Source organism: Clavelina lepadiformis, chromosome 9 (assembly GCF_947623445.1).
Source record: "Clavelina lepadiformis chromosome 9, kaClaLepa1.1, whole genome shotgun sequence".
NCBI classification, from domain to species: domain Eukaryota; kingdom Metazoa; phylum Chordata; class Ascidiacea; order Aplousobranchia; family Clavelinidae; genus Clavelina; species Clavelina lepadiformis.
The window spans coordinates 11495044-11519295 of NC_135248.1; the positions used below are offsets into that span (position 1 = coordinate 11495044).

General features: G+C 36.8%; 4 protein-coding genes and 1 long non-coding RNA gene across 8 annotated transcripts; 3 read left to right on the forward strand and 2 right to left on the reverse strand.

Annotated features, from left to right (window-relative positions):
* The first annotated feature begins 1579 nt into the window (after positions 1 to 1579).
* LOC143470382 (uncharacterized) lies at positions 1580 to 4317 on the forward strand. Its single transcript, XR_013119358.1, has 3 exons — positions 1580 to 2057; positions 2560 to 2626; positions 4101 to 4317. It is a non-coding gene; the product is annotated as an uncharacterized LOC143470382 (long non-coding RNA).
* LOC143470381 (solute carrier family 22 member 21-like) lies at positions 2196 to 8012 on the reverse strand. Of its 2 annotated transcripts, XM_076968487.1 has the most exons (12): positions 7962 to 7980; positions 7751 to 7880; positions 7495 to 7610; positions 7257 to 7427; positions 5295 to 5398; positions 4531 to 4685; positions 4127 to 4316; positions 3620 to 3856; positions 3293 to 3513; positions 2963 to 3171; positions 2713 to 2876; positions 2196 to 2612 (listed from the first exon to the last, which is right to left on the reverse strand). In XM_076968487.1, the coding sequence occupies exons 2-12, from the start codon at positions 7875 to 7877 to the stop codon at positions 2552 to 2554; spliced, it is 1755 nt and encodes a 584-aa protein (XP_076824602.1). In that variant the 5' UTR covers positions 7878 to 7880; positions 7962 to 7980; the 3' UTR covers positions 2196 to 2551. The 2 variants fall into 2 exon arrangements, with proteins under 2 accessions (XP_076824602.1, XP_076824603.1); XM_076968488.1 differs by having other exon boundaries at positions 4531 to 4592; positions 7751 to 8012.
* Positions 8013 to 11246: 3234 nt separating this feature from the next.
* Positions 11247 to 14795, forward strand: LOC143471216 (solute carrier family 35 member G2-like). Of its 2 annotated transcripts, none has more exons than XM_076969616.1 (8): positions 11247 to 11610; positions 11750 to 11850; positions 12507 to 12847; positions 12934 to 13064; positions 13296 to 13447; positions 13710 to 13859; positions 13964 to 14132; positions 14223 to 14795. In XM_076969616.1, the coding sequence occupies exons 1-8, from the start codon at positions 11564 to 11566 to the stop codon at positions 14434 to 14436; spliced, it is 1305 nt and encodes a 434-aa protein (XP_076825731.1). In that variant the 5' UTR covers positions 11247 to 11563; the 3' UTR covers positions 14437 to 14795. The 2 variants fall into 2 exon arrangements, with proteins under 2 accessions (XP_076825731.1, XP_076825732.1); XM_076969617.1 differs by having other exon boundaries at positions 11249 to 11610; positions 12537 to 12847.
* Positions 14796 to 15902: 1107 nt separating this feature from the next.
* LOC143471218 (uncharacterized) lies at positions 15903 to 17033 on the reverse strand. The gene is made up of 3 exons (XM_076969618.1): positions 16552 to 17033; positions 16272 to 16439; positions 15903 to 16170 (listed from the first exon to the last, which is right to left on the reverse strand). Exons 1-3 carry the CDS (start codon positions 17021 to 17023, stop codon positions 16103 to 16105), a joined length of 708 nt encoding a protein of 235 aa, XP_076825733.1. The 5' UTR covers positions 17024 to 17033; the 3' UTR covers positions 15903 to 16102.
* Positions 17034 to 18951: 1918 nt separating this feature from the next.
* LOC143471247 (uncharacterized) lies at positions 18952 to 23494 on the forward strand. Of its 2 annotated transcripts, XR_013119518.1 has the most exons (5): positions 18952 to 19086; positions 21843 to 22036; positions 22271 to 22338; positions 22685 to 22785; positions 23075 to 23494. XR_013119518.1 is itself a non-coding variant. In XM_076969655.1 (4 exons), the coding sequence occupies exons 1-4, from the start codon at positions 19000 to 19002 to the stop codon at positions 22714 to 22716; spliced, it is 381 nt and encodes a 126-aa protein (XP_076825770.1). In that variant the 5' UTR covers positions 18952 to 18999; the 3' UTR covers positions 22717 to 23494. The 2 variants fall into 2 exon arrangements, 1 of the variants encoding a protein (XP_076825770.1); XM_076969655.1 differs by having other exon boundaries at positions 22685 to 23494.
* The last annotated feature ends 758 nt before the right edge of the window (positions 23495 to 24252 follow it).

A 24252-nucleotide genomic window follows, 5' to 3' on the forward strand; every position in this document is an offset into this window, starting at 1 on the left:
CGGAGCGGCCGACAAGTCGATTAATAGAATCGCGCATATTTTCATCGCGTTCTTATGGAAATCAGCGACACAGATCTCAACCGAAACTTGATCATTCTCGATCGATTTCCAGATGAATCCCGGTGGTGGCCCAAAGAATAGAGTCAGCTCAGCCGGAGATTACTGGCGCATGAGTTTGTCGAAAGCTTTACGGCGGCTGTTTATTAACTTCTGGTGATATTTCCAGATTTTTAACGCTTGGTGGGGTTAGTAAGCGCGCTGCACTTTCTTCGAGACGCCATCGCATCTGTAGGAAAGTGAGTGACCGCGCAACGCTCATGTGAACGCTTTAAAAACAAAACATGAAAATAAAATGTTAGAACATCTCTTTTATATCTCACACGAGTTTTTTAACGTGTTGTCAACAGTCTCAAATGGTTGACAGCTATAGCGATTTAGAGTGATCAAGATACATTTTCAAACCGTACTCTAATTTTGCTTTGTGTGGCAAACGATAGGCCTACTGGAACTGTACAGAAAACGTGAAAAATGATTCAGGTAGAATAATTTAATGCGCTAAAATGATTTTCCAAAATGGTTAAATACTCTTTTTTAAATGAACGGTTTTGAGACAGATGCTTGTGGTTATGCCTGGCGCTTTCGTTTGGTAACCAGAAATGCATTGGACTTTAATCAAACCAAACTTCAGTAATTATTATCAGCTGAAATTTGCTGGAATTCTTTGCGCAAATTTGATGACAGTATTATTTTTTGTGCACTTTATTGTGAATATTTTCTACCGATTTATTATTATTTAGACTCGTTACTCATATCAAATTACTGTGCAAACATATAGTTTCAACTGTCATGCAACTCGTAGTAAACCTGGGGCCTTGCATACCCACGTCATAAGTTTGAAACGTGCCTTCTTGAAATGAAATAAATTTTAAAACGATTTTTTTTGCGATTAGAAACGTTACGAAGATTTGGTGTACAGTTTCATCGCAAATTTTCAACAGCGGATGAGTCTCCTACGTCAATATTAAAAAAGGCACAAGATCAATGGGGTTAAGTGGCGTGAATCGGAAGTTGGAAAATATTCCGAAATATACTTCTCCACTCAGTAATTTATTTTCCTACTCCCTTAAATTTGCTTGACGGTTATTCACTTGTTAATTTTCCCATTGTAAAAGTGCTTGCCTGATGTTTAGTTATATTACTGAGTTACGTGGTTTTGTCACGAAATTTCACGTTTTCTAATTCGTTGTATAATAACCATGCTGACAGGCGTATAATAGTTCAGCATTGCACTATTGTTTTTAGATGTAGGCTAATTTTGGATGCTGTACATATTTAAATGTATCCCACCTACAATGAGTGACTTTGTGTAGTATCAATGTTTTACCAATGTGCCACTTGTGACCTTTTTTTATCGTTTTTAGTAAGTTTTAGATACACCCACACGTTTTATTCTATTCCCTACACCTCCCCCGAAGGCATATTACGCTGCCCGCGATTTCTTGCCTCCCCCATTAACTAATTATGATGGATTACACGGTAATTTGGTGAACAAGTGTTGACTTTTTATTCTACGTTTTGATTTTCTGAAGGACGGTCGTTTTTAATGACTATGATAAGTTGACATTTGCTTTTATTCTACACATACTCCAGTTTACAGAGTGAATGTTATTAAAAAGTTTGAAGTGCAAATATTGGCAAGACTAGACTAGATTAGATGACTAGCCGTTAAAGCGTGATATGCTGAACTTATATGAGTTTAGGGTGACAATTGTAAAATTCTGACTTTAGATTCGAAATTAGAATACCAAAGTTAGTCAAAATCAGATCCATTTGTTTTAGATTTAAACTTTTTTTCCAGTGACAATCAGCACAAAAAGTTCACGCTATTTGACTGATGCTCAATGCCTGACTATAGCATTTAGGAAGAATCTCCATGAAGTTTGACAATTTTGTTGGTAACAGTGACGACTTAAGCTGTGCATAGAAGTACACTGTAGCTTAAACTTCTATGCTGTGACATTTTGGCAGCAAAACTTCCATCAATTGAAATTTGTTAGGTATTTAACTTTAATTATTCTGACTTGATCCTTAATTTAACTTTTAACAGAGGTATAACATTGCCGGTTAATTCTGGTTCGAAGCATTTCACAAATGTACAGCAACCTCCAATATCCTTCATAAAATTACGGTTCGAATGGACAAAATACAGCTTTGTTTTATTACAAATGAATAATAATGTATCACGCTAATTTTACTATATTACAGTATACACTTAAGTAGTGATCACTAAAAGATCTGCCAATCCTGCATACAAGTATAGACTACTGCTTGTTGCTGTAGCCGTAACTTTGTTGATGTTAGCTGTATAAATAAATTGCAACATCTTGCACACACCTTAGAGTTTAAATGGCACCCAGCGAACTAATTTAAAAATATATTAAAAAACTTTCGCAATACTCAATGTGTGTGCTCTATTTTACAGGCTATAAAATAATGTCTTTCATGCTCAAGCTTAAAGTTGTTATCATAGTTCTAATCACGTCTCCACTTTTTACTCAGAAAGCCAGCTTTTCTTCTGGTCTTTTTCGTCAGCATTAGGGAATATATTTCCACTTGGAAAATACAAGTAAGGCAAATGTAGGTTATATATTGACTAGAACCCTTGCTTTAATCTGAAATAACACTGAACGGTAAGCAACTGCTTCCACTTACCTAACTTTTGGCAAGCAGAAAATTTTCGCCGTTACTGTTCCTTGCAAATGGTCTTTGAATTTCTTCTCCGCTTCATCAAAAGTGGTCGGAAGTTCCTGTCCTTTTGTTTCACGAAAGGTTAGCGAAATTATTGCCGCCAACAGGGACGTGATTCCAAAAATTGTCTATAATAAAGTAATTCAAACATGTCGTAAAATTTACACGTTCGTGAAACAAGAAAATGATGTTTTTGTCATTCGAATTAACACACCGGACTTAGCCAAGGTATCTCGTAATTTGTTTGAGCTGTGAAAGGGGAGAAAAGACTTCCAATTCTGGCCGCCATCATCGACAAACCAAAGGCTGTGCTTCGTCCGACAGTGGCGAACATTTCGACTGTGTGCTGATACAACACCCCGAATGCCAAGCTTGCACCAAACTTTCCAATCATTGCCAATGCAGTGGCGAAGCTTTGGACAGCTAAGCAACATTAAAGATAAAAGATCTTCTTGAACCAGCACGACAAACCTTTGCCCAAAACCGTTAAAGCATCGCCTAATTAATTAAGAAATTTTAATCAATAATTAGGCTTATATATTACCGATTATGTGGCTGCCAAACTGTAGTGCTACTGTCGAAGCAAGACAAGTTACACTAGCGATGAACAAGGAGTATCCCTTGGTTCTGGTGAACCCAATAAATGAAATAACTGGAATTGCAACAGTGTCAGCCAGCAATTCCATTAATCCTCCAATTGCGTTGTTAATGAAAATGTTTCCAACTAGTGAACCGGTGTTGAGAATCAATCCATAATAAACCATGCTGCATAATATAATATGTAAAAGTTATTATTTCAAATGGAAACATGTTCATAACGTGAATTAAAATAATGCAGTAAGCACAAAATTTTAGGCAAAAGCTTGTGTACCTTGTGATTGCCCAAACAAACATATCGGCCACGATAAAGAATCGAGTGTAAGGACGAGAAAATGTTTCTCTCAAAGAATTAATGTTTTTGGTTTTTGCGTTTTTGTTACTTCCAGCAGGTTCGAAGTTTTTCTCTGCTTTGCGCCAAATATCAGCGGAAAGCTCAGTGCCATTGCGTTTGGCCATAGTGACGCAGATTTTCTTCGCTTCGGCCAGTCTACCTTTGGTGCATAACCACCTGCAGCACGATGTAAAATCAAAATCAAAGATCAAAGGCTTCGTTTGATTATTACAAAAGTGTTATATAGTGTATTTAATTACGTATTACATCAAGTTAAAAAATCAATAGTTTGCATGGTGCTTAGACAACTTTAATAATTTATACAATAAATTTACTTTACAAGTTGTTTATAAAACGTTCTAATTTTATATTGCGCTTCACTAGAAATATACAAGCCTTGAAGAAAAATTAAATCATGCAGATACGAGTCACTTAACCACGACGTACCTCGGAGACTCCGGCATAAGCCAGGCCAATGGCACCAAGGGCAGAATTGACACGGAAATCGCAATCTCCAGGCTTCTCCAGTCTCTCCATGCGTACGCCAACAAGCTCAGAATCATGCATCCTGCTCCAAATATTGCGTTGAATCCAAGTCCGATGGCTATCCTCCAATTTTTCTTGGTTATTTCAGCAACTGCAAAACAAGACCTTATTGATTCTGTTAGTCATTAGGTGTCATATAGCTACCAGTTTTCATATGCTGAGCGCCCATCTAAAAGCGTATACAACAAAAAGCGTTTTTGAAAAATTGTTTCGCATTTTGTGAATAACATAGTTTAGATAAGGAAAAGAAATATATTACGGTTGTAAATTATCATAAGTTTAGTTGCCTACTGTACAAATCTTACCGAAAGAAAACGCGGCGACTATGGACACAAAATCAAAGAAGGCTGTAAGGAAACGGAAAACGCTGTAGAAGTAAACGTTGGGCGAATAAGCTGTGCAGAAGGCGGATATGAATATAAAAATGGGAGCCACACGAAACACTTTAATTCTTCCATACCTGAAAATACAGAAAGGTGAAATTGTTTGGTTGTTGTCGTTAAGACGTGCATATGGGACTTGTTAAACAGCCAATGTATTTCAACTTTTCGCGCTTGAAGACAGGAAAAAGCCGAAAATTAAATTATTTGAGCACCGGTAGTTTAGTAATTGAATTAACTAACTGTTACCGGTTGAACAAGCTCTCAAAGCTGTTTGTACATGCAAGTACAACAAACATGCCAGCAGCACTACTGAATCTTCAGACCAAACAAGCAAATAATTTTGAATTCTTTTAAAATTATTTCGCTGTACTGCGACAAACTTGCAGCACCCCGCTAGAGGGTCACTAACGAATTGAATGGATGTCACACAATGTTAATTCATCAACAAACATGTTTTTTTTATAGAGTTTCGAAGTTTTCACTGTAACTAACAGCATGGCAGCATCATATCTCACAAAACACGTTTGTACGTCAGTCTCAATCAAAACCTTTTTTCAGAATTTATTTTCTTTCGGTTTCGTAACCCATGGAAGGAACTGAAGCCACCAAATTTTTTTTTGCAACGTCAACGCGGTCCGATGGTTGAAAACCACTGACCGTGCAATTATTGACCACAAGAAATGTACCTGTCAGAAAGAATACCTCCGACTATTGATCCGCAAAATAATCCAAGGTAAAATGCAAAGCTGGAAACGGCGTTGGCGATGCCATTTGTGCAAACAAGGTCCCACTGTGTAGAAATAACATTTATTATATATATATATTTATATTTATATATTATATTATATTATACAGTATTATATTTACCATATATCCTGTAAGATAATAATTACGTCTCTATTTAACTTAGCAACAAACAGCTTTGATTATACAACCTGCTGTAACATTGGTATTTTAACCTGTTTTTAAACCAAAAAAATTAAAGATATCACATCACAGGAATTCATGAAAATTCAGGGGTTCGTGCAGGATAGCTCCGCTCGGGAAACGTCTTCAACTCAAAACCAGCTAAACCTGACAAACAGAGCAACCCACCCAGGACAATCAGCTGCAAGCGACAAGGGGTGCGCTTTATTTTAGGTCCAAATAACAAGCACCGTAAACAAAAAGTAGATTTTGCAGCTAAGTACCAGAACTTCAGCTGAACGTCGAGGGCACGACTCTGTGCAAGATAGTCAAGCGCTGTGCCCACAAACATCAGGCCGTTGTTATCCTCCACCTAGAGACCCACTATAACTCCGCAGAGAAGCTAGTTCTTTGTAACTTTTCGCTAACTGGGTTCACATTAAACAGTGACATAGCTTCGCCACATTTGCCAATGAGACACAAACAATGTCTATTGTCAGTAACAACCATGCAGTAGCATCAACGTCTGTAAGCCACCACTTTTGTCGCCGCTCGTCTTCAATTTCCCTAATCAGCAGCAGTATATGTTGGTAACTTCAACTACCAACCACCTTGATTGGAGATACAACCACTTCAGCAGCGACGGTGAATGTCTGATTTCCTGGGTATACCTGTAACAACCTGGGTCTTCGTTTTCGCGCAAACTACAAAGTAACTTTCTTCAACGGACGCTGGAGAACAGAAACAATGAATGAATTAACTGAATTGAATTAACTGAATTACTGAATTAACATTCAAGAGCGATAAAGCTGACAGCAAACTACCAAACTGATGTGTGCTTCAAAAGTGTCTGCGGTACCAGCATCTAAATTCACTTGTCACTGCTTGTGAACTCATGATATCAGTTCCGACCATACCAGTTAAGCGGTAAAACTTCAGAAAGCCCGATTGGAAGTGCTTAAGCTTTACAATTCCGCATCATGCTTATCATCACCTGATTTTCTAAACCAGGTCCAGGCTTACAAAACATTTTGGCGAAAACCCATTTGACGAATCGCTGTAACTACTCGCCGACATCAAGTCTGTTGGGCTTCGCCGCGAAGGTGCCACACTTTCTTTTCCTCTTGGAGAAAGGGAGCCACTCCATCGGCTCAAAGAAAGCTTTTTGTCTCAGCAAATAAGCATGCGCGGAGACTACAATCAAGACAATACGTGAACGAAGTCGGACTTTTCCGCTCAACTCTGTACGAAAGGAGTTCGAGTGGCAAACTCTGTTACCTGTAAGTGTGGCGAGGGAGAAACCCATGCTATATCCGACTGTTCAAAATCAATATACCATGCTCTCCTAGAAATATCTTTCTATTTATCATGCTCTCCATGTTTGCACGATTTTTATGAGAGCGCTACCAAGCAGCTGCTCGAAGCATGCCCAAGATTTCAGTCTTATTGTCCGACTGACATCTTGGTCATGCCAAGAAGAACCGAAAGAATTTGAAGCCTTTCTCCATCACGAATTAATAAGGTAATGGCATGACGTAATTGTCCATTATTTTTTCGAAATAATTGCATGTTCTAAATGTCGTTTTATCACTATAGTTGAAAAGGTGAATAATTTTATGTCACTTAAAGAAAGGCTTTGGCTTTCTTGCTCTGTAACGTATACCACTTGACAAGTAGTTTATAGTTGTGCAGAAAAAAGCAAAAAGGGTATAAAATAACAAATATTGACACAAGCATTATACCTCAGTTACAATCGTTGAGTCAAAGATGCTCCGATCATAAACGTAGCCATCAGTGCATTCCACAACGCTCACGCCAGTCGAATTAACGAGCTGACTAATGCAAGTTGAATTGAGATTGTTTGCGCATAAACCAACATCTTCGAAAAGATTCCTTTTGCAGCGATCGTAATCCTTTCAACAAACACAACGCTATTAGACAACCTACTTTTTATGAAATGAGCCTTAAGTTTAAGCAAACCTCTGCTTTTGGGTTCCAAGGAATGAAAAGCTCTTTTATAAAATCTTCGGTGAGATTCGGAAATGAACTCTTGTTATCGAATGGATCAATATAACAACGACTGTACGGAGTGTTACCTGCAAAACGTCACCCCAAATAAGATTGAACTAATTTTAAGTTAACTGCAAATTGAAAAAGAAAACTCGACCAAGATTTACAACGTTGAACAAAGAATTTCTACAAAGTGATGCACAACGTACAATGGTGGAAAACATACCAAGAAAAACAGCTCCGGTAAGAAGAAACGATCCAACAACCATCCCGTAATAAGGGATTGCAATTAGAAGAACTACATATTTTCCATTGCCAAATATGTCTTCGACGACGTCATCAAAGGAAAACATGACCTGGTGTGACGTTAAAACGTAAACGGCTTGACTTGTCGCTTTTGTAGTCAGTTAACAGAATTTTCAAATTCCAAAACTCACCAAGATTGTGAAACTACTCAACGTTTCGATACCAATGAATAGTTTAAGTTAAACAATAGTTAATAAGTTAATAGTTAATAGTAATAGTTAATAGTTAAACAAAATGACAAATGAAGTGTGTTATTGGTAAAACTCAAGTGCATTGTGCAGTGGCTTCGACTTATTGGCTATGGCGTGGTTGAGCATGGGCAGTTATGACTATTTGCAAAACGAGATTTAGCTCGGTCATAAAACCTTACACAGGAAACGGAGTACGTTAAATTATCTGGATCAACATATAAGCTAATATGCTGATCAATGTTCGCTGCATAATTGTCGTCATTATCGCTTTTTAGGATAATTATTAATTTCCGGGGCAAAGCATTCAAAAGAAAGAAAAATGAGGGAAATTATAGTTGCTTGAATAACGAACTACGTTATCAAAGTGAAAAGATAAAAAAGTTACCAATATTAAAAAATGGTGACGTAAGCGTTCGTATAGATCAAGGGCACCGCATTCTGGTTATAGAAAAATTATGGTGTTTACGATTAATAAGGAAACGAACCGTATGGGAGAGTGGTCACATTTTGAACACTGTTTTAACGTGTGGATTACAAGCACCGTAGCACTGAATCTTAAATCTGAACAACAAAGTTATACCAACAGAGAGTTAGCCAACAGAATGGTAACAACTATCCTAAGAGCTAGCAGGCAATTCATTGATGATAACTGTTGTAGTTTTATATTAGCGATGGTGTACCGGAAATCGAGGTTAAAATTTATTTCATCGAAGATTCATCAGTTATAGTTATATTTTAATTTTAGATTATAAACTATCTTCATCGTTCAAATTTCTTATTGGTGCAAATTAAAGAACTGTAAACTTTGTATACCTACTTATTTCACAAACAAAATCACAACTTTAAAGTAATTATCTTGCACTTTTCTGCTTTTCATACTACTGTACCAGTGCTGCTCTGAAAGAAGACAACAAAGTTTTAAAGACGAAGTAAATGCAGACTCAGCACTTCTAACGCAAATATCAGAGTGGGGAATGAGAGAGCAAAGTTTGCCAACAAATACACGTAAAAGTTAATTGTACCGGGACCAATATTGACCTAAGCTTTGCACATAGTGCAAAGTTGCTGTCTAGACGTGTTAAATTCAGGACCGACTTCCTGTCTACACCGGATAAATAACAAATTCGATTTTTGTGTTTCGCGCACAATAAGTGAAGTTCAAATCATCGCGATAGCTATATAGGACTTGTTACAAGAATCAATCTTCGATCTCCATGCTATAATAATGAAACCTCTTTGACCAATCTGCTATACATAATATTGGACGTCAGTGATATCGATGTTGTCAGACCATGTACTGAAGCTGTCGTCATCAATAGGTAAAGTTTGAACGCGACGTGTCGCGGAAGGAATCCTCAGGGTAACAGCAAACCACAGCGGTAGTTTTCAATTACTTTTCGTAGCGGTCTCTGCAAAAGAGCTTCATCGGTTACATTAAATATTCATGCTCGCTGATTGCTTGCATGCTCAGAAAAAGCAGTCGCTCTGATAGGAATCAATTTTCGTCTGAATATAACTTATTTAAAATCGATACGTTGTTAACTTATCTGATACATTGTAATAGCAATCTTAGCGGTTATACTTTAAAGAATGGCTTGCGGTCGTTGGCAATTACAGCACTTTGGGCAAACTATAATGTTGATGATAATAACTTCTGAAAAAATCGTGGTTTTCAAACGTTTTTAGCAATGAACTTTTATCAAAACTTAAGAGTGACTGGTTTTATCTGACAACTACTCAAGTTATTGAAAAACATTCTGCTGCTGGAACAAATGAAATAGCCGATTTCAGATTAGAATTGCACTTTGAAATGTGTTGTATGACTATCACATTTTTACAGCCGAAATTTTGGTTGTTTCTATGAAGCTGTAGCAGGAAGCTTTTAAATCTATTTTCTTTTATTTTCAGCTTTTTCAACTGGCTTTAAATGAAGCAACGACGCTCCAAAAATGCTTTATTTATGTAATGGAAATTAAACATGAAAGTCACAATGCTCTTAGATTGCAATAAACTCGTTCACTCATGAGCAAGAGTAACCTGTCATTACACAAGTTGAAAATCCATTAAACCCAAACTGTTGCTAATAGGTTTGTATCTAAGCCACGACAGCGTTCTTGTGTGTTGATCATTTATGTTGAATCTGATTGCTAATAAATGTGACGACAAGCAGACTAAAATATAGTTACACCGGTTCAAATTCGAGGAAGAAAACAAAATTTTTTACAGTCGGCATTCCATTGTGTACAGGTTATGGCTAAGCAATTTGTGAACCACCTATTGTGCTGTTTGTTTCACAAAGTCGTTGACAAATCTAGTTAGCATCAAGTTACGTCAGTAGATTTTTGTCGATAGTTAATTATAACCAGAAAAACGTTTGAGGTACGTCTGGGTACGTTATTAGGCCTATAAACAAAAGTCTTTCCAACTCGCATAAGCAAAAGAAAAAAACATAATTCTCAATGTGCCCCGGTATATAACGACTGTGGAGATGGCGTTATTGTTAGCATAAATAGGTCAGTTTATTTCATTATAAATGGCTTTAAGTTAACAGTTATGAACAGTATAGTAGTAAAGAATGGTTAGTGAATACAAGACGTGGACATGTGACGATTTTACGATTATACCGCGAAGATAATAAGACCGGATCGATAATACAAGCTATTTGAGTATTTATGACTAGCTGAAGGAGATTTAATGTTTCTTAAATATTTCATGGATCAAGAAAAAAGGAAAACCTTTGAAATTATCGACGCAGTGGATGATTATTATTCGCAAAAGATGACACTGACACGTTGATTTGGTGTCACGAATGTATATTTTGCGATTGGGGCTTTTGTAAAGAAAATGTTTATAAATGTCGATAAAAAAGGCATGTAGGCTACCAAAACAACATTGGTTACCAGACGTCAGGAAAGAAATCATTTTTTGAGAGATCGTTTAAGTCGGATTAATGCTGTCTATCAAACCCATCGAGAGTCATTGCTTTATTAACAAAATGTTTTAAGGAAACACATTTAGTTGAACAAGATAAAATATTACAGATATCATACAAAAGAGCATTTATAAGGTGAACCATTAGTAGCCTAAAATAGACGATTGAGAATATAGGCTATAGACTTAGACCAGCACACAGCAACTAAGCATAAGACGTGTTACTGGAAGAGTTATATACTTTGTATCACAACGTATAGTTGCCAGTACAGAGAAAGCTAAAAATATAGTCAGCAAGCGTACATAAAGGTTACACATTGCGTATGATTACGATTCCTTTTCCCACTCAAGCGTTGTTCGTATGCTATACTGTAAACAAACAAAAAAAAACGTTTTATGGTATCAGTAACAGAATATGTCGTTATCTTCCCACTCTGCATAGTTCGCCCAAACTAATTGTCATACAGCAGCTAGAAAAAAAATTCTCTTTTGGTCCAAATCCAAGCACTTCCATTTAGGAAGTATACTGGATATTTCTGTGGCCAAGTAAAGTCTTTTTTCTTAGAAAACACGTTTTAGTATTTTATCTAAGAATAGTGGCCACACGACAAATGGAATCAGATAAAACAGCAACCCGGGCAAAGATGAGCTTATTAAGGTAGGAAATATTATGCTGTTGCTAATTTTCATTTTTAATAATATTTTATTATACCTAAAGTTAACTGTTTTATTTGAAACTTGCAATAAAATTCATTATTGTTTGATTTAGAAAGTTTTTTATATACAATCATTTTCAGACAAAAACAAGTCTCAGAATCCTCTGAAAAGACACCACTGATACGTCACGAATGCGAAACAGACGACAACCAGGTTGCGAAAGAAATAAAAGACAAACCAGGTAAATTAGTAAATTAACTAAAAACAAAACCATGAAACAAATTAGCAATTCGTTTGAACACAAGTCGACAAACTTATTATCACTTTTCGTAATGGTGTTACGTGGTAAATGCTAAAGATGCAGTAAAAAGCCAATAAAGAATTACTTCAATTCCATTGACGAGCTATGCAGCCACACAACATTTGCTTTTCAATGTTTTCAAACTGTGCGTTTATGGATGTTGTGTGGAAAGCCGACCGACCAGGACTATCGCGGTGTGAGACATCGGCGATAAAAGTGCAAAAATCGAAGAACGTACATGTTTGATTACTCAGGGGGCTTAAAGCGTCATCCATCAAGCGCATGACTATCTCAGTTAGAATCAATATAGCTTAGTAGAGCAACTACAAAAAATCATTAATAAGCAGCTAAGCAATTAAGGCGAATCAATGAACGAAAATCCATACTTACGGCATTTGGAGACTCTTGTATTCGTAGCTTAATATAGTTTATTTACTATACAAAATCACTATTGCCGTCAAATGATTTTATTCACATAGGTTATCAGTTCAGCTACTACTGGACTAGAATATTTTTTTTTCTTTTGTAATTTTGAGATAAAATTTTTCCACAAGTATTAAGATATATTTTTTATAATTTTTTATCTTTGTCTTAAGTCGATTCTTCTTTTTCATCATCTTTCAAAGAATACAACTTTCAAGCAACAAAAGCCGTTACCAATAAAGGTGGGCAAAGCGTTGTCACGCTTCATCGCGGTTTGCTCATGACGCAATGGACGTCGACAGCGTCAGCAAGCGACACAACGTCACAATCTCCCAATGACTCAAATGACGAAAAAGAATCAACACCAATATCAAAAAGCGACTGCACGAAAGGAATTCTCCTGGCAATCATAGGCGCTGGGGTAATGTATGGGCTCACCGCGGTGTTTGTGAGATTGGCAGGCGACAACGGGGTCGGGTCGGCGGAGACCCTATTCGTTAGATGTGGACTGCAGGTACAAAGGTTACAGAGAAAATTTGCGAGGAACTTCCTTTAATTTAAATGTGGTTTTAACCTTAAAAAGTTTTTATTTTTCTTCAGTTTATCTTATTTGGGAGTCTGGGTGCAATCAGGCAGATATCGTTCTTTCCACCAGAAGGCAAAGCATGGTATTGCCTTCTCATAGCGGTCACCTACAGTCTTGCCACTATAACCTCTTTTGAAGCATTCAAGTTAGACCGCGATTGAAACATAACCTTACTTTTTTACATTATTATTCAGACGTTTGTTTATAGTTCGTAAGACTTTAAAAAGTTATAGGTAATTCCAACAAAAGTTCTGGGAGAAACAATTAACGGACTTAGTTTTCGTAATTTTGCTGAGCTGTCTGTCGTTAAATACTTACCAATCGAAAACAAAATGTCTACACTAAACTTACGCAACACTTGCTATGTTTATTATAGTGTTATTCCTCCGGGAAATGCGATTGCAACAAGAGGCGCATCCCGAACGATTTTTGCCGTACTCCTGTCCTTCTTGATTATGAGGGAAAAGTTATTTTGGAAAGATCTTATCGCCGTTGTCACTTGCGTAGCTGGCATCTCATGCATAATTGGTGATATTAAATTGGCTTTCTTATCAAGCCTTACTTTCGTTACTTATTTCATTTCATTTATCAGCTGATTGATTTGTTATATCGATTAAATTTAGCTATATCACATTCATACAATCAAGAGTTCCTGCATTTTATCATCTTTTCCCAGTTTGTAATTATATATTTGAACAGTAGGAAATGTTTTAACAAAAATCTTTTAATGTAAAATGGATCTTTAAGAAAATAGGAAAAGAGTAATCTCCATTATTCGATTTGTGTCCAGCATCCAGCTTGTCCCCCAACAACAACGATTACGTCGTTCCTCAAGGTTTGTCCGACAACCGGGTCTTGGTGAACGTCTACGGCTACATGCTCATAGTGTGCTCTGGCATCAGCAGGAGCGTAGGAATGATAACCGTTCGTCAGTTGAAAGGTAACTTTGCATCAGAACTGACGTTGATCGCAAATAGTTTATCCGGATTTTTGGTTTAAGAAGCCGGGAAGCGAATGAAAGTTTGTAATTCAGTTTCTACGCAGGCGAACTTCACTCGTTCACAATCGTCGGTTACCATTCTCTTTTAACCTTCCTCATCAGCTTCGTTCTTCTCTTCGTCCGCAAACTTTCGTGGCCTCCTACCCCTGCCGGCGTTGGTTACATTTTGGCAGTTTGCGTCACTTCGTCCGTAGCAACGTGGTCGTCCAACAGGTATAAATTCGCCTATGACTTTCACCGTACAGCATATTCTATCTCCACCGGGGAACTGTCACGCATAATTTATTATAACTTATTATTTAGGGCGGTTCAACTAATTCACCCAGCACTTGTAGCACTGGGACAAAATGCGGATCTCGTGGTAAGCATGGTACTGGAGCACACCATACTGCACATGGCACCCAGCATGCTGGAGATACTTGGGGCTTGTCTCATTCTTGGCGGCGTGTCTGGAATCACGTGGTTAAAGTGGAAAGCGAGCAGAGAAAACGCGGAAATAGATTCGAATGCAAAATAAAAAAACAGAATTTTGCTTCGGTTAGAAATTTGACAAAATTTTAATATTAAAATCATATTGTTGAGTGTTTTATATTTGTTCTGCTGTAAAAAGCTTTACCTTCCTCTTTTTCTTGACGTACATGTAGAAAAACTATTTAATCCTAAACCATATACCCCATATACACGTTAAAAGTATGCCAATTTTGACCGCGTTCTCGGCTCAGACGTACCATCCTTGTGTCTGTGATTTTATAATATGCAAACACTTCGGCTAAACATTGACACACTGGCTTGCCATGCGCATAATCACTTTTATTTCAACGTTTCACGGTGAAATTACGTAATAAATTTCTGAGCGAAAATAATAAAGTGCATCGTTTAACTCAATTCGACACGGAATAATAAATGGCTTTAACAGACTTAATATATCGAGATAAAAATGGAAAACGTGAATAGTTTGAAACCATCGATGTTGTAAACGAATATGAACCGACAGAAATTCAGAAGTTGTTAAAACCGAAAAATTGCGGGATAACTTACAAGATGATATGCAGCGAATTGAAGTCACATTTGCTTTGAACTTGTCCGCTGTATGGGTTGATAAGCTGCACTGAGCCTGGATTCCGGTTTTGCGAAGTAAGTTTTCGACGACCGCCTCGGCCACGTCACAGGTGGGAGCAGTATTGGCGTCAACGCACGTATACTTTTTGAAATAATTACTCATAATTTATCAATCGCGTTAAAAGGTGGTGACATTACAGACGTGTACAAGTAGACAAATTAACGTCAACAGACTCTGAACACTAATCAGTACAAAGCATAAGAATGTTGAAGTCATAAAAATCGATTTAAGGCAGTGCTTTGCTAAAACACATGAAACTAATTGGTAGCAATTGGAGTATGTTTCCCTGAGAGAACCCAAAGAATGTGACAATCTTGCAGAAACTCGTTCCATAAAACCGGACAACTTCGAAAAACTCATACCTTTGTAAGCACTTAACAAAAAAACAAAGGCACCACCAGGATGGGAAATTTCAGCATTCTAGCATGATTATCTTTTATTCTTTGCGTTGTCAAGGTGTTTTCCTTACACTATAACCGGTGTTTTAAAAACGCATCACCGAAAAGGGCCTTTAACTTTTGCACAAGCGTTGATAATAGAGGACAACGAAGCCTTGGGCACATAACTTTTTACAAGAGTGTAGATGGGGATTATTTCTTCCATTGCGTAAATTTTTAACGCTCTTGCATGATTATAGTGATTGTGAATATGGCCAACCAACCGGTTTGCATGACAATATATCATATGCATTTTATAAGCGCATCGCCAAAAAACATTTTAACTTCTGCACAAGTGTTGATATTGTGAAACATAGCTAGTGGTCTTGCTGGGCGCATAAGATTTTGATAGGAGCGTGCGTTAAGATTATTTCTTCCTTGGTGTGATGTTTCATCGTTCCAGCATGATTATTTTTGACTCTGGCCAAGGTCAACCTGTTTTTATTACACTTTATCGTGTGTTTTATGAATGCATCGCGCAAAACATTTGAATGGCTGATTCGATCAACCACGAACGAATTCACGTCTTGGACACCTTTGTTGTATTTCCACGTAATTTCCCTTCTGATTTTTGCATTGACAGTTACATAAATCATTGCATGCTGGACATCTTTGGAAAATTGTCATCAGACTTGATTCAAACACAATAAATTTTGGCTCTTCGGCTGCAATAATATCCGTTTAACTGATGTCCCTGGAAAATACATAATCATATACAGTATGAACGTTACATATCACATAGCTGACTCCACACAAAGGGTATTTGAAGACGTCTGTCTAGTATAAGTAAAATACATTGATGATGTGATTTCATATGGGAATCAATAGATATTTCAGGGAAAAAACTTTGATCCCGTGGATTATCAGCAACTGCAATACTGCTTTCAAAGGTTTCGTCAGCTTTCATTCGTTTTCTTTGTATTGATGTAAAAAGAAATGGAAGCAGTAGGTCGGTCTGGGTTGCTGCATAAAGGTAGTATCATAATAATTGAAATAAGTTTAAAATAATAATATAGAAATTTTATGAATGGCAAACACACATATGCAATTTAAAACTAATTATTTGCCCTTGAACCTGCGTCTGAACTATTTGTGGATATCTGTGTTGACTTTTCCAACTGCATAATGCTCAAGTTACATTGGATCCCTTTTTCTACTGTTAAAGGCACGTGAAGAATTCCCACAGATTTGGTGATGGAATCAGGGCTAGTGGTTGTGAAATCATCATCTTCCTCAACTTCAGCCAGTTGTAATTTTCTTAATACATTTTCAGTGAAGATAGATGGCACAACCGCTTTTTTAAGGCATAGTTTTGTTGATAGACCCATTCTAAACATTTCATAGTTGGTAAAATCATCTCGCATGAAATGCTGACTGCAAATGGTGCTTCGTGTGCGATCCGTTTTTCGATCCCATTCACGGTTTGCTGTCTTAACAAATGACGCCCATAGTTGTCTCACGCTCTCATTTTTTGGAAAAGAAAATATGCTTATTTGTTTCGCTTCAGCTTTTCCATTGCAGTGTTTAATCACACATCTATTTGGCATGATGCTTATCTAAAAAGTCTGAAAAGATATGGCAGTTAAAACGACTAGCCTATGTGTGTTCAAGAAAACCAAGGGGTAATGAATTAATTCACTAACTTAAGTCCTATTTTCAAAGAACTCCAAGTTTTTTAAATATCAAACTATAGAAGATAAACAATTGGGGGTTCAGAGGGCAATAAGTGAAAGTTTACCAAAATTTTAACTTTTACAGCTTGCTCAAACAATTTCTCATCGGAAACTTGGTTAAAAAGATACCATGATAATTTGGTCGAAAAGATACCATGATACTGCAATAATCATAAAAATTTCTAAATTTGTACTCATTAGGTAAATGTTCAAAAGAGAAATCCGGTAAGCTATGCCGGTACGATTCATAACGTACTTGTGTACTTTCAGCCCATAATGAATTTCTAAAAGACTTTCTTACTCCTGTTGTCCTGTAGCGTATAGAAGGTATAGGGCTAGGCCTATTCAGTTCAGTCATCACAAAGTTTTATACTTCCGCAGGAAAAGTAACTTTCCGCGCAAACGAAATGCCCGGTTTTATCCTTGAAAAGTAGCAGACACTACGCATATTCTGATTAAAAATAGGACATGAGCATGCGAACTGCTCTGTCAAAAATTTTTAAACTTGCACATGGACGAAACTGATAATTTTGTACTGACCAATTTTTGCCAAGCATTTTTGTGCGGGGAAAGGCATTCTACACACAGTCCAAACTTTACAGTCAGGCTGTAGCAGACAACATTCGCAAATTCATAAATTTAACAATACTTGCTGTATATCCAGTATGTATCTGTTATAGCTGTATAGATTGCTCTAACTGCTAGTAGCTTGATAGGTGACAGCCTATATTCTGAAAACGGCAATCCTGTACGGTAGCGGTTTTGACGGGTAGCCTATGCGGTCGAACCAAAGGATACTGTAACTTCACGGACGCAAATGGTTGGGTTACCGAATATTTCATGTTAAAGAAATTGTAATTTATTCAGTTACAATGCTACACGTTGCAAGTTTTTGCACGTGAAGCCTAATTGGACATAGGCTAAACTCCTATGACCTACAGTTCTGGCTTCAGTTAATTACCGCGCAAGGAAAGCAACAGCAGCAGCATGTTGTCAAGCCGCTTGGTATATGTACTCTATGAGATAACAACATCCTTTATCTACGTCACAATGAATGCCATAAACCGTGACTTTTGCGATTTTCTTTTGACAATAACTCCGTGACCACGAATTTATTTTCAAAAATATTTTACCAGAATGTTCAGTGAATACTGTTCTTTCATATAAAATCAACGTATTTGTGGACTTGCTCCTCACTTTAGGTTTTATGTAAGCCTTTTTATTGAGAAACATTGATGCCCTGGCTGTGCCTACATAATTTTTTGACATAAGTGTAGTTGGAAAGTATTTCCTTCCTGATAAGAATTTTCAGCATTCTAGTATCATTATTCCTGATTCTGGACATGGTCAACCTGTTTTCGAAACTGTATCGGGCGCTTTACAAGTGCATTTCCATAAAACCACTTCAATTTCTGTACAAGTGTAGATATTTCGAAACATATAGAAGCCCCAGGTACATAATTTTTGATAGGAGTGTAGCCTAAATAAGGAATACTCCTTTGATGACGTGAAATTTCAGCGTTCTAGCATAATTATTTCTAATTCTGAACATGGTCAATATGTTCTTGGTTAAACTTTATTGCTTGTTTTGTAAGCTGATTAATCAAATGGGTTTTTAGGTTTTATACAAGCGCTCATATTTATTCACAAAAAGATCCTTGAAACATAATTTTATGTTATAGGAAGGAAGATGCTCCCCATTCGTCAAGGATTAGCTCATAGGAAAGGGAAAAAGGAATGCACGGATTAGCCATTCGTATGGTGGGCTAAAAGGAATATTTCCATCTTTTAAAGTACAGTAATTGTTGTAAGGCTAATCGTGTTCGAATGAGTAATCCAACCAAACGGCTATGGCTGGTCATTGTACGGTACGATTGGATGGTTTAAGCTTCTGGTGTAGACTGCTGAGATCTAGGCGATATCGGTTTATGGATAAGGTTTGTATAGTGATTGATGCACACCGTGTACCACAAGATTTGATCCGCACTGCAGTATGATTACTGGCCAGTTTAACATATAGTATAGGTTTATCTATGGTATGGCATCGGTACTGCAGTTAAAACCGTTGGAATTCCTTGAACAAATTAGCCTATAAACGGATCTCACTAAAAATCTGAAAAGGCTGATATTAACAAAATAGCATAGTTCTCCATTTTAGGTGTTTGGTGGGTAGGCCTTTGGCATTAACGCTGCTTAATTGGTTCTTTTTCGTAGGCTGGATATTGGTTATATACCTCAGGCTTCTATAGGCACTGGAATATCCGTACATGCTTACTTACTGAATGTAGAATCAAAGCAAGTTTTAAAGACTGCTGAATTGTTGCACAGTGCAATACACAATCGTGTTTAAACTGGCAATCCAGCTAAGGCTATAGACCGGTACTCGTGTTTGCATTGCTCACGCACTGTATTAAATTGAGTTTTTGTAATTACATGGGGCTTTTGTTCAGGATCAGGTTGAAATAGTTATGCCTTCAAGCTGTAGTGATTGCATCAATTATATATACGCGGCATACCAGTGCTCAACATGTTATGGAAGGTCTTTGTCAGTGCGGTTCTTACTCACCAACTGTATTTATCCAGAGTCTCATTGTGGCATAAAGTCAAAGTGTTTCACAGCAATCGACATGATTTTCTTTATTTTGGGCCCGGGATAGAAGTATCTAGAACTTCATATATCAATTTAGTTCGCTTCCATTAACCTTAGGTTAAGCTGGGTTAAGTCAAGGTTAAGCTGGTCACAGGGTTAAGCTGAAACAGATATCTCCAGATTCCAGGCAATTTAGTTGCACCCACGCTCACCCAGTTGATTTTATTCATCCGGCATGGTTTTTTGCTGAGGCAAAAAGGGACTCTATCGCGCCGAAGCCCTGCAGGTGCTTGCTTACAAAAACAGAAAAATTGTCATAGGATGCTGTTTACTATAACAGTGTCGATTTGGTGCCCATTAGTCATTTTTTCACTTGAGATAACCAAAGATGTAAATTTCCTGCAGGGTGTCACAAGGTGAGCTGTTGTTGTTAGCTTTAAGCTCTCACTTTTTGCCACCTTGATGTTAGGGTAAAAGGATGCCAACACTCATTGTTTAACTTTATTATTGTCCAATTTTGGGAATAGACCATGGCTAAGCGATCATATCTCGGCCAACGGTTAGCTCACTGTTTCCCAGTTTTTGGCCGTGTAGACGATCGCTTGGTTGTACTTGTACACTGCATAGTTGTATTTAGACCACTTGATGTGTTTGGTCGATCATTACCACTTGAGTTCACTGACCACTTCGCTCAACTGTGATAGGCTATTTACCTCTTGTCGTTAAGAACAACAACAAGTTATTTTGGAATATCCCACTACCTCGTCAATTTTAGTCAGTGTTTTAAATGCCAACTTAAAGTGTTTTGCAATTGCATGTTTATTACATGATCTTACAAAATGATTAAAATTTGTCCCTATTTTAAATTTCTTGTTTGAGGGATTGTTAAATGCCACTAGTAAAAACTATGGCTATTTGATTACTAGCGTTTTGACAACCATTGTGTATTAGCATTAGTTTTACCATTACAATTTTGCCAAAGGTCTAAAACAGGGGTTCTTAAACTTTTTGGCACACGCCCCCCGTGACGGTACCTAAAAATTTCACGCCCCACCTCATTGCAAAATAAAAAAGCATTAAACAAAAAAACAATTTATTTTCAATTAACTTTCATTGATGTGAAGGATGTAGTTGTTTTTTGGAAACCAAACGTTTAATTCGAAGTTTTGTAGAAGATAATGCACGTCTTAGGTCGGCTACACAGTCAAGTTTGTTCCTAGGCTTTGTCTTTATATTCATGGAGATGACGCTGCAAACGACTTGGTCTCAAAACGTCGTTGCTTAGCTTTTCTAAGCATATCACGCATTGTGGTACGACTTTTCCGTTCACTGTGGTATCTACAAAGCCATACTTCAGATAATTTTGGTCATACTTTCTCTTTTTTCCACTCATGTTGTGTCAATACAATTAGTTTAATTACTAAAATACCTGGTTATTAAATCAATACTAAAATTAAATTTTGCTTCATTTTACGGTTTTAATATTGGCTGACGTTGGTTTTACCCTGTTTAAACCGGTGCGGTTACTATTTTTATTATGTGTGGCCGACACTGCACACAAATTTTCAATCGTTAATGACTCAAAAATAATACGTCATAAACTGATCGGATATTTACAGGTTAGTAGCAAAAACATCTGGCTTCCTGTATACATCATAATTGTAAAACTAAAGAAAATGCATTTAGTGTAAATTAAGTATTTCCTGCAAGTGATACATTTCTAAAAGTTTTTCTTGTTACGCCGCCCCCCGTTGTGAGAAAAAACAGGTCACCGCAAAAAGAGAACAGTTAGTCGAGCTAGGAGTGCATGAATGAGTAAACGAAAACAATACACCAAATATTATGATGTAACAATTGACGTATTTCAGAATCTAAATTTCAAAAATACAATTGCCATGGTGACACACTTTAAATGAACCTATAGTGAAAGTCAAGAAAGCATGTTTTGACATAGCTCATATAATAATAGACAGTTTGTCATCTCTCGCCCCCCCCCTTATGAATGTTACACGCCCCCCAGTTTTAGAACCGCTGGTCTAAAACGTTAATCATTTTCGAAAAAGAAGACTCACAGGCTACAATTTATTTTGTTTTTCTATTCAGGGACTGAAAAATGGTAGCTGTAATACACTAGCGGGATTTCTACCAAAATTTTCAAGGAAGAAGTTTGTACACAACATCACTTGTATTCCATGTAAGATGTGTACAAGGTCTGATATTCTGGCTGTTTTCCTTAATGCCGTCAAAGACACAATCGAAGTTCTCACTCAATATAACTTCACACCGTTTTTCACCTGGTAAGTCAGTGGTTCCCAAACTTTTTCAGCTTGTGGCACACTAGAAAAATTAGAAAACGCTCGCGGCACACTTACAAGAGAAGAAATGTTGCTTTAAAAAATTACCCTACTCTATCGACAATGCCATAATTGGTTTCATCGTCACATGTGCTTATTTCTCAGCTATTGAAGCAGCTAGAAAGCTTTTAAGTCGCATATGCTTGTCTGTATGCCTTATTTTAAATTTTTATACAGTTCTTTTCCAAAAAGATTCGCGGCACACCTGAGAATCTGTGGCGGCACACAGTTTGGGAATCACTGTTGTAAGTTGTATGCATTGACTTCAAGCTAACTTTGCTCTTTACTAAACCTGCCTGGGTTTGGTTTTGAAATTTATGTCACAGTGTTAGTTGGATTAGTATACATGACTTAAAGTAAATGCTATTTGTGACTGTAATGTGATATGTGTGTAATGAATTTCCAAAACTGTGTTTTACTGTTACTTGTTTATTGTTTGTTACAAAGCCAAAGATACTGATTGCACATCTGAAGTGCTTCATATAATGATAAAGTAAGGTCTTGCTAGTTGTCAGTGTTTCTCAATTTATATTTAGTGTTTTATTAAGCTTTCAAATGTTATGTAGTAATGTTTGATTGTTGTTTTTCAAGATTTCAAACTATGCAAGTGGAGAGAACTCTGATAACTCAAGCTGTAGTTTGCTGTACACCAAACATAGCATATTTCTTTGAGCAAACTGTTATCTGAAAAGGTAATTTTATTTAATTAACTGTGTCGTTTCTAAACATATACTGCAAGCATATTATAATGAAATTTCGTAGTACATTTTTGTAAACTTAACTCATAAATTTTTTCCTGGAAGTAACGTATTCTGTATATTTGTATTCAGCTGGTGATACTGATCAAAGGAATGTATATGGTAAATAAAATAGAATTGATGGAAATTGTTTCATCTTAGTTACATTAGGTTGTGTTTGTGCATGCGTTGGTAGAGAGAATGCACAAATTCCTTTGACGTATGCTAAAATTATTTTCTACAGCTATTGTCCAGTTGATTACCAAGTATTGATGTGCAAGAAAATACTATGTTTCTGAAAAGGGGGTAAGTGATGTGATTTCTGCATGCATAAAGAGATTACATTACAATTTTTACACTGTGCTTTTTCGGTTATCCTCTTTGGAGCTGGCAGATAGAGATCTTTTGATGATAACTGATGATTGTCAGAATGAAGACAATTGCACATTCCTGAAGTGACGCACCAACACATTGAAGTGTTGTATATACCAGAGTTGGATCAATTACATTAATTCAGTTCAATTACAATTACAATTACTCCCTTGCATGTTTCAATTACATTACAATTACAATTACTCCCTGTTAAAAATATCAAATTACAATTACATTACGTAATTAGCAACAATCACAAACTATTCATGTTTCATTCATGATACGTAGAATACCCTTTAATTAAAAAAAATTCGAATGTTTTCGAATATTTCAACTATTCCTAATCATGGGTACTGAAAAATACAAACACAGAAATTTTTTTTAAGTGACTGTTAACAACCAAAAGTTTGAGCGACTGGCAACGACTAACAACGAATAGTCTACAAGACAGGCAATGAAATGTTATCAAACGAATACACCAAGCTGATAGCGGTAAGGTGACAGCGATAAGGATGATAGCGATAAGGAGTGTAAAATTAAAATAAATGCAAAAGGAAAGAAGCTCCTGATAACTACAAATTGCAAAATTTTGGTTCGCATTTACATTTTCTCAAAAACTGTTGGATTGCATTTGATGAACATTAGGGTGCGTAAAGTTTCTGACCCCAGTAAATTTCTTCTTGCGTTACCCGCAATTGAAGATATTCTTTCTGACGGGGCTGATGTTGCTGTTAGTCCCAAATAATCCTTGGCTAAAGTAGCAAGCGTGGGAAGTTCTTCTGACTTCTTCTTCCAATACATTAGTGGGTCTTCATCGAAATGCATGGTTTCTACCCCCAAATAGCTGTCGACTTCACTTATTGAATTTCTTGGTCTTTTCTTTTTTAAGCCTTCCGCCATGAAGTTAAATAGCTTTGGCTTTTTTGCAGGGTTTTCATCCTCTGTGCTACAACTCTCTTCGTAATCCTTGCCACATGAGCTTTTAGCAAACGTATTGCTTCTTCTTTTTCAACGTCATCTTCAATCCAGCTGTTTTTAAATCGTGGATCA